We start from the raw sequence: 10,163 nt of genomic DNA, 5'->3' as shown, positions 1-10,163 counted from the left end.
AGGCTAAAGAATTATGTTAAGTTTCGTTTTAACTTGTTTGCTGCACACAAAACTGTCTGCAATATACAAATGACGTTAGTCTAATGTATTTAGAAGGACCCAGATTGAATACAAATAGACCGAAAACGGTTTCCTTTGTGAGCGACAGACTATCAGTTTCTTACACTATTTTCTTAAAAATAATAAAAGGTTCCACCAAAAACACTCCGTTTTATATATGCCTATATATTAAAAAAAAAAAAAAAAACACATTCGTAGAAATTAATTTAATTGAACAAAATAAACACAATAACAGCATTAAATTACAAATAATTAAAAACAGTCACTTAATGTATTAAAGCAAGCCTGTGGATATTAGTGTTTGTGTATTGTCTAAATAGCGCTATGCCTGTAATGGCGAGTTCTCTGTATTTAAATTATAAAGTTTCATACTTCGTAGAAATATCACATCATGTCAATTTACAACTGAAAACAACATCGACAGAAGTATAAGAATGATGGCATTTTGCTTTGTAATGCAAATTGTTACATTTCACGTTTTGCGATGCTTACCTGAATATCTACTCTCCAATAACACGTCATGACAAGGGCACCGTACCAAAAAAAAAATGTTCAAGCCCACACCATAAAAACCTATAGTTGTACGCGTTAAGAAGAAGAAAAACATATTTTTTCTATGAAGCGTGGTAGTTAAACACCTTCTTCGGTCGATCTGTGCGAATGGATAAATCTCCCGTGCATTGTACTTGTATAAAGCTTTGAAGTCTGTACAGCTTCACCTCACAGGTGTTGATCAGTTCGATTTCATGGCGCCCCGGCCATTGAATTTCATAGAATTTCCCTCCTACTTTGGAGAAGAAAAAAATGAACCATGGGAAGACGTTACAAATCTTTTGTATGAGAGCTTAACAATTTCATATTTTATGCATCGTCGTTTTAGCACCCAAAAACATCTTCAATCTTCTACAATCCTGCCAGTTTTACAGACAGACAACACTTTTCCCCTTCACTCCCTTAATCCAGGGTTTTATAGGCTCAGCATTAAGAAAATTCGCTTGCAATTTGGGATTAGACAAATACTCTTATTACAAAAGGTTAGTGCTATTTGATACCTTGATACTGCAGGGTCGAGCACATCGTCTTAAACCGAGATCATGAATAAAAATCAGTTTGCAAATCTGGTGTTGTTAAAATGGAGGAATACATTACTTTGTTCGTTAAAACCACATTTAAAATATTATCGGTATTACAGTCTCTCAAATGAAACAAACCTTTGATTTCAGGCTTGGGAGTAAGAAAACTGTACGTCAGATATATGCAGGTTATACAACATGAAAATGTTGATTTATAGAATTGTTACATGATGTCTATAGAAATCTTGCAATTTTTTTTCCATATCTGTATATGATAAAGGGTCTTTTATTATGCAAATGAACAAAGCCAGTAAAGGCTATATATTTCTACTTGGAATTTTTTTTTTAAATCCCAGCAAGAACTTTTCTTTATCTTATTTTCTTTGAAAGTTCTTTTTTTATTATTCTTTTGTGAATTGGCCGCGGCATCTTTGTTCTTAAAAAAAAAAAAAAAAAAGAAAAAGAAAATGCTTGTGTCGATGACTTTTTGGGACTATAGAAGAATCGTGTAAACCCTGCCTTTGATTAGATGTCCTATATAATCAAAAATGTAATTTCGTTCTTCTGGCGGTCACTTACTTTGAACATTAGCTCGCTTTCAGCTCCAACTTCAATTAGAATGAGTTGATTTTGTGAGATCAACAAAAGGAACGAGCAAAGCCTTATTAAGGTCCTCAGAAGATCTCACCGATCTTTTGAGAAACAGTTAAGGAAACAGTGTGCCCTCCATAATATTCTGTTACCGTATTTTATTGGCATTACTTTAGGAAAGTGACGCTTGAAAGGTACTTTCTTTGATACGCAGCCATTGGTCTCTCTTGCCTGATTTGATTTATTTTTTGGTGTCGGCTGGTTTCTTTTGGTTATTCTTTTCTGATTGTTCTCCCTCTCTCTGTGAAAAGACGGTTCCTATTAAAATTTACGATGACTATTCCAAAATGTAATTCTAAGTGGGGATTAACCCATCATCAATATTCATGAGAAGGAGGTAAAATAAAAATAAAAATGGAATACAAATGTTTTTTTTTATAAGGTTGCTTGTATAATAACAATAAGAAAATATGTTTAAAGTATAGGGCATAGTTGTTTTTAACGCAGTCGCTCCAAACACATATTTATATTCATCCTTAAGAAAAATAAATCTCATTAATAGAAAATAGAACTTGGTAGGAAAATGGAAACGTGCATTTGGTAAACATAACTCATTTTTCACGCTTTGATTGTCAAACATTTAAACACAGGGCCAATATTAGGTATTAGGTTTTTTGTTTGTTTACAAAATGTTCATTTTTAGAGAATAACTTTTTACGATTTTGTTAAAAACTGGGAAATGTTTATTTTTTTCCTTTTTGCGTGCAGAGCATTATTTCTTTCTGCAAGATCTCACAGCATTGCCTCGTCCTCTTCAAACTTTAAACTTTGCAACAAATGAAGGTAAACTCAATGTCTATATATTTTTTACTAATAGCCTACTATTCAGTACAGTTTTGATTCGTTCACTGCAGTAACACTTGAATATTAAAGGATACAAATAACCAAATCAAATTTGAAATGCTGCCACTTGAAGGAGCAATAATTATATTTTAGAAATGTTTAAAAACAAAATACTTTACATTTAAAAAAATAAAGTTATTTTTTGTTTGTTTTGTTCTTAATACAGCGAACCAAGAAAATAAAAAGGATCAGAAACGCCTAAACCCAAAGATTAATTTGTGTAATTGGTAAACAATAAATAAATAATATATTGTCTTTATCATCTGTCCGCCTGATTTACTTTGCAGAACCTTGGTTTATGTGGTACTCTGCGCAGCTCGGTGAAGGGGGACGTGTTTCCCCATCATTCTTAACTCCTATTGACTGACATGTCTGTCCATCAAGTAAAAGCTGAGCTCGGATTGGTGGGAGTGGGCGGTTCCGCAGGTGTCTCACGCTCATAGAAGGACAGGACAGAGAGAAGGTGATCAATCTTCATCAGCAATCACTTTAACCACTGCGCAAGACAGCTACCAAGCAAGGTAATGCGTTTGATTTATATTGTTTTAAACACTGTAAGCTTTCACTGATTACAGCTACAACAGTACCCGAACTACGTAAAACACGTGCATTCTACCTCTACCAATATGGCAAACACGCAAGTATTATTTAGCCTATACATACATCGATACTAGTTTTCGTACTAATTTCTTTTGTATCCCTATTGCATTCCAGACTTGTACAATCCGTGGATATTTTAAGTGAAGATACGGAGTTTATTTCGACGGAACACTGAAGTAAAGGTACGTTTATATCTTAACTGAGGACATTTTTGATACATAGGCTACTCTTTTTATTAACTTGTATTTCAGTAAAGTTAAGGAAAAAAAAGTATATGGGTGTGTAATATACTAGGTCTGGTCGGTTTATAAATGAACTAGCCAATACATGTAAATCATGCTGGCTGGTGGAGATAACACACAGACTCGAGAGTTAATTGCCTTGTATTTGAAGTACATCGAAAATGCATACATCTCAAACGTTTGCGATGATACAAATAGTTCGGATGACAATTAGAAAATAAAATGTGCAGAACCATTCGCTCTGCTTGGAAATACAAGTGCAGGCTAAGGCTATGAAAAACTTGCCGTGCGAGTTTTTTGTATGGGCTTGTCTGATTTATATTTTTTTCTCATGGAAATGACACATTTTAAGAGCCCGATTGCCCATTAAAAATGTTGAATCTATTTAGTAGATAATTGGAGAGGCGTGTTTTGTTTTTTGTTAATTTATTTTGCTGATAAGACCCCTTCTTTTAAATGGTCTCCCTGGAGGTCTAATCTAAATTGTAATTGAGTTCATTTTGCACAGAGCGCTCGCCTTTTCAATCTAGTTTATCTCCGTCCTGTGGAGCTACAAATTTAGTTTAGGAAACATCTAAATTCACAGAATAGGCCAGGTTTACTGCTGGTTCATTTTCACAGCACGGGATCCGATCTTGCCTTTATTTTAAAGGGAGAAGTTTCAATAGTTAACCAAACATTGAATTAAATTAAACCTTTTAAATATTACACGTTTTTTATGTGTACCATCTGCAGTTGAGAGATTTTTATTTAATTTTTTTTTTAGGGGGGGAATCAAAAAAATTATAGTACGCATATGACTTTACCAAAACACATTTAATTATAGGCTATCCTGTAAAGAATGTGTTTGCTGCTCCTAAAATAACTGTCTACGTTGACATGGGAATGTAACAACTTAATTGTGGCATGTGGTAATTTTGAAATGATTTTCCTAATAAATGTAAGATAGTTGAAAATACGTTTTTGAACGTATTATTTCAAGCACTGCAATTATTTTTTATTATTATTTTGTAATTGGCCCTGCTTTTATCTTTTAAAGTTAATTAAACGTTGTAGGCTAATGTTGTTAATTAGTCTATTCTAAAATGAATGTATGTGTATTCCAAAAAACGCTGATCTATTAATGTGGGGGAAATGCTTATAAATGTACCCTTACTGGAGTGCCATTTACACCAATTAAGGAACCTGTGTTCAAATGATTCTCATTCATTCCTTAAGACAATTTACTGATGTGTGTGTGTGTATATGTATATGTATATGTATATATATATACACACACACAATGTGTGTGTAATATAAAAATCAGAATTAATTTCATACGGTTACTTATATAATGTACGAAGTTTTACCAGCACTATACAAATGACGGATCGCGTTTACCGATTGTCCAAGATGATTGGCATGGTCAGGTTTATACGTTTTAGTAAATTATTTTTTCTAACTTCTACACTTCACCTTGCATGTTCAGTAACATAACAATATTAATTGGTGGTGTATTTAAATGTATACTGTAAAGCATGTTCAATCAGTTTTATGCAGCATTGTGTGTGAAATTATTTATATATAAATATTACACTTGTTTGAAATAAGTAAAACACTAAAGGTTTATAAAATGAGTGCTTTAAGATTTGTCTTATTGTTTCTTCAGTGTAGCAAGAGGCAAGGTTTACGTTATGTAACTATATATAAATATATATAATTTAATTTTTAGAATCCAATTTACGTTTGTTTTGCATAAATCCAATAGCAATAAAATGTGTACGTGGATTTCTTTTTTTTTTTCCTCTAGTTTACTTGAAGAAACTCACTGACGGAATTAATACCAAAGGAAGATTTGGGGTGGGGGGGGAAACAAAAAAACAACCATTAAATCAAAACAGCAACGTCGGTGGAAACTTGAAGCTTTTAGCATGATGTCATACCTCAAACAGCCCCCTTACGGAATGAACGGACTGGGGCTGAGCGGTGCCATGGACCTACTGCACCCTTCTGTCGGGTACCCTGGTAAGAGCAGTCAAATTACAACACGTATGAAATTTACCTCTGTATTCAACATTAATATATGAAAGCATGGAGTTCTTTTAAATTGACATCACAATATGCTCCCATAGTCAGAAAACGTTTAAATTGCACTTGCAGGTCAAACCAAATGTATTTGCTTCTGAAATTATAGTATAGTCCCACCCCATACAGAAGTAAAGAAATTTGATTCGTTTGTCTTTTTTTATTAGTTATCTTCTCCGTGTTCAAAATGGTTTGAAGGGTCTGTGTATCCCAGACCACACAAACAAAACTATACCCTGTATGATTCTAAACATACATTTAAACGACTTTAGGTACTAAGAGGTTATCTATTTACGTACGCCGGTCTGGTGGCGTCTCCCCACTAGTTTCATTTTAATGGAACGAATGAAAAATTCATTGGGGATTTCTAAATGTGTATTGGTGATGCAAGTAGTAGTGTGCAATAAACACCGAAAATGAATCCACGCTGTCGGCATTAGTCTTAAATTTATTTAAAACTAGTACATCTAATTACCAATCAAGTGTTGTTGTTTTTTTGTCCCATTTAGTGCCTTATGCTTCTTCTAATATCGTCTTTTTGTTTAACAAAAAAAAAAAAAAAAATGAAATGCAGGTAGGCTTTCAGTAGAAATACTATTCTGACAGTCAGCAGTAACATTCTTCCAAATAACGAAGATAAATTCAATGCAATGTAGGCCTTGGCTTAGTTTGCTTTTGGTGCAGATACCAATAATTTATATATAATGTGTGTTGTGTGTGTGAACGTGTTTTTTTTTTTTTGTTTTTTTTTTTGTTTTTGTTTTTTTTAATTTTGTTCTATTTAGCGACTCCAAGGAAACAACGGCGGGAGAGGACAACTTTCACACGCTCGCAGCTCGACATTCTGGAATCGCTTTTTGGCAAAACACGGTACCCGGACATATTCATGAGAGAGGAAGTCGCTTTAAAAATCAATTTGCCTGAATCCAGGGTTCAGGTGTGTACATTTATTAATATTATACCGATTACATTCACTAGGATTTTAATAATTGATAGAAATATTGCTTATTCGCCTATACCGATTATAGAATATCAAGCTAGTCAATAGTGCGCCGTAAAACCTCAGGTTTTTCTTAATTCTGGGAATTGTTTACTGCATAAGCTTCAAAAAATGAACAAAAACTTAATGCAATTTAAAAGATCAACATAAAAAGCTTATTTAAAAAGAAATAGCTTCCCAATGAAGTGGCGCCCTCTTGTGAATAGCCGTTGCTAGTTTGAGAGAAATACAAGGGTGATTCTGAAATGGAGAAACTCTTTCCATTGTTTCAAATTATATTCTCCTATTTAAAGAATTATGTTGAGTATACTACATTTATCCTATCTATCAAACGTGTTCTACAGCTTGGAGGCAGACACTTCCTGACAGGTTTTGAAATATAAATACATTTTCAGAGGTAAATGCAGTGTGTGTTGGCTTTTAAAATACAGAACACCTACATTAGTAATGAGGGCGTATAAGTTTTTGTCTGCCTTTTTGGCATGCTTGAAATAGTTTGCCTTAATACATAATGGTGGTTTTATTTTTTGGGCGGGGCTGGTTTCTCATGTTTATGTGCAATATAAGACTGGCAATAATCCAAAGTGATTGTTTAAGCGTGTGGTGGTTTGTAAGTTTTACAATTCAAACATTTGGATTTTGAATAGGTTACTATTTTCCAACCAGCTTCCAAACCCCAGTATTAACATATGTTAATACTGCAAAATGCTAATTTTATTTGGTTTAAACTTTTAAATGCTAACGCACAGTAAATTAAGATATGTAATAATTTAACTAAATGTAAAATAAGCAAAGCCTTCCGATTGCTGTACTGAGTAGTTGCTATAGGTTGTGTATTAAACACACCATGAATACCCATCGCCTAGTTCTACTTGCAAAAAGATTTGCTCAATTTATGTGGTGTGTTTTTTAAATATAGATTTTGAATTATTTATTGAAGCTTTACAACATACATATAAAAAATGTTCACTGTCATTGCAGTTTTTTTTATACAATAGAGGCAGGTTAGATGAGCATGCATGCATGCCCACTTTAAGCACTGATTTATGAATTAGTAATTCAGTAGCTTTTCAGAGTAGCTCTGTGAAATATGACCCACAGTAAGCATTGGAAATGCAAATGTTCCTTAACTGCTATTCAACTTGCCATTTGTTTAACTGTTATTCAAAAGGGTGATGTACTGTGAATGCTTGAATTGTAAACTGAACTCTTTAGATGAACTCGCCCCCCATTTCTTGTTTAGGTGTGGTTCAAAAACCGTCGTGCGAAATGCCGCCAGCAGCAACAGAGTGGAAATGGCGCTAAGGCCAGGCCAGCCAAGAAGAAAGCGTCCCCCACCAGAGAGAGCACTGGCTCGGACACGAGTGGTCAGTTTACTCCTCCGACCGTGTCCAGCTCAGGGTCGTCTTCCTCGTCCAGCTCCACCTCGAGTAATACTGGGATCAGCAACACTTCTACCTCCATCAGCAACCCTGTGTCATCCATCTGGAGCCCAGCTTCCATCTCTCCTGGTTCAGTGCCACCTGTTGCCATCCCAGACCCTCTACCTCCCACCAGCGCATCCTGCATGCAGCGGTCAGTCTCCAGTACGTCCACAGCCTCCTACCCCTTGACCTACAGCCAGACCACCGGGTACAGCCAGGGCTACCCAGCCCCTTCCAGTTCCTACTTCAGTGATTGCAGCTCCTACCTGACTCCCATGCACTCGCACCACCATCCCCACCAACTGAGCCCCATGGCGCCTTCCTCGATGTCTGGACATCCCCACCATCACTTGAGCCAGTCCTCAGGCCACCATCACCATCACCACCATCAGGGTTACACAGGAGCTGGATTAGCCTTCAACTCCTCGGATTGCCTGGATTACAAAGACCAATCCTCTTGGAAACTCAATTTCAACACAACAGATTGCTTGGACTACAAAGATCAGGCATCCTGGAGGTTTCAAGTCTTGTGAAAAAACAAAACCACAAACAAATATTTTAATTTCTTTCAATAAGTCTTTTATGAACTTAATTATCTAATCGACATTATAGAAGTTTTCATCCCTTGAAAAATGAACCAAAAGTCTTCTTGCTCTCTTGTGGACAGAAGTTGCCCCAGCATTGACCACCAAATATATATATATGTTTTTTGTTTTTTTTTTTAATGAAATGAAGAATTTTTTTTTTAACAAAGTGTGGATCACAGAATACCGGACTAACATTTTAACAAAAGGAACTTTTTATTGTAAACTTTGTTTGTTTTTATAGGTTTAACCAAACTACAAAGCGCAAATTATTTCCAAGACCTGCTTTGACCTGCTGTTGCAATGGGGTTGAGGGGAGATTCGCTGCAAGAAACTTTGAAATGTGACAGATTTCCAAGCCCATACAAATTGTGTGTAGACTTTCTTAATTTTCACTTATTTTTAGGAGGGAGGGGGGGGGGGGGGCAAAGGAAGGAAGTCAGCTGCATAAATGAGCTGGACATTTGTAAACATATAATTGGGTCAGTTACAGTGACCACATTTTGTTTACTGGATTGCATTTTTTAAAATTTATAACAAACCCATATATAATCTGTCCAGAAAACTGTAAATGTCCTGTAGAACATCATTTATTGTGAACAACAATCCTAATAGTTAAATCTTAAATGTTTTGAATTCCTATTTTACTTCGCGACCCCCCCCCCCCCCCCCCCCCCCAAAAAAAAGACATGAATGGAAATATTTGATAGTCAAGTCGGACCTAAACTTAGTAAACTTAGAGCATTGTCTATAGTGATGTATGTTGCAACCTCATTTAAATAAAAAAAAATAGCATCACTTGTACATCTTTGTCCAACCGTCTTGACTGATTTTGTATTTATCATGAAAATCAATTGTGGAACAATTTAAATATGCTAGTGAAATGTTGAACGTATTTAAGGCAAACTCCCTTGCATACACATCCATCCATACGACGTTTTATATCTGTAAACAATCAAAAACAAACCCTGCTGACGTGTGCTGAACAAAATATCAAAGTTGCTTTTGAAGAAACTCTAAATGTTATTCAGTCATGTGAAGTATCCAGCCATTTAATGCATTAATAATAGCTTATGATTGTGAAGTCGGGTTTATGTTGCCCTAGAACCTATGAGAAATTATACTTGTTTGGTTTACTAAATATGTTAAAGAAAGCCGGCTAACTATTTTTTTTAACTGTTCTCCTGTTCCACTTTACCCACCTTTTTGTAGGTACAAATATCGCTTGTCTATTTTAAAGTTTCATCCAGCTTCTAAAATATTAGTTATTTAGGTCCATATTGTGCCCCCCTTTTGTATTCTAACTAAATGTCGGGTTTCTGCATTTAAAGTTTCAGAAGTATTTTTATTTTTGTAAAAGGCCCCAGTCATTATATAAAACTGAAAGCGCAAATTTGCAGTACGTTTTGCATTCGATATGTTTTAAATAATGTGTTCGTTAACGGAGTACCGATAGGTTACTGATTTAATGTATTGCAGTGGGACGAATCTAACTCCTAAACTCTCAAGATATCGTGTTAATTGTCCAAAACGTGATCGCAATAGAAAATACAAATAGACTGCTTCCCACGCTCTGAAGTGCTTTACAAAAAGTTAGAGGTTTATTGAACAAGTCAGGGTGG

The 10,163-nt window shown here is 35.1% G+C and overlaps 1 protein-coding gene across 1 annotated transcript; it reads left to right on the top strand.

The window, feature by feature from the left end:
* The first annotated feature begins 3,016 nt into the window (after positions 1–3,016).
* On the top strand, positions 3,017–9,345 carry LOC117411492 (homeobox protein OTX1 B-like). The gene is made up of 5 exons (XM_034921817.2): positions 3,017–3,148; positions 3,342–3,409; positions 5,259–5,473; positions 6,319–6,470; positions 7,777–9,345. The coding sequence occupies exons 3-5, from the start codon at positions 5,380–5,382 to the stop codon at positions 8,488–8,490; spliced, it is 960 nt and encodes a 319-aa protein (XP_034777708.1). The 5' UTR covers positions 3,017–3,148; positions 3,342–3,409; positions 5,259–5,379; the 3' UTR covers positions 8,491–9,345.
* The last annotated feature ends 818 nt before the right edge of the window (positions 9,346–10,163 follow it).

The sequence above is a fragment of the Acipenser ruthenus genome, chromosome 6 (genome assembly GCF_902713425.1).
Source record: "Acipenser ruthenus chromosome 6, fAciRut3.2 maternal haplotype, whole genome shotgun sequence".
Classification (NCBI taxonomy): domain Eukaryota; kingdom Metazoa; phylum Chordata; class Actinopteri; order Acipenseriformes; family Acipenseridae; genus Acipenser; species Acipenser ruthenus.
This window is presented reverse-complemented; position numbering and strand designations above follow the sequence as displayed.

Excerpts from the sequence above, each read along its gene's own strand:
- LOC117411492 (XM_034921817.2), top strand. The coding sequence starts at position 5,380 with ATGATGTCATACCTCAAACAGCCCCCTTACGGAATGAACGGACTGGGG. Across the intron at positions 5,474-6,318 it reads CCCTTCTGTCGGGTACCCTG|CGACTCCAAGGAAACAACGG; the intron begins GTAAGAGCAGTC and ends TGTTCTATTTAG. Across the intron at positions 6,471-7,776 it reads TGCCTGAATCCAGGGTTCAG|GTGTGGTTCAAAAACCGTCG; the intron begins GTGTGTACATTT and ends TTTCTTGTTTAG.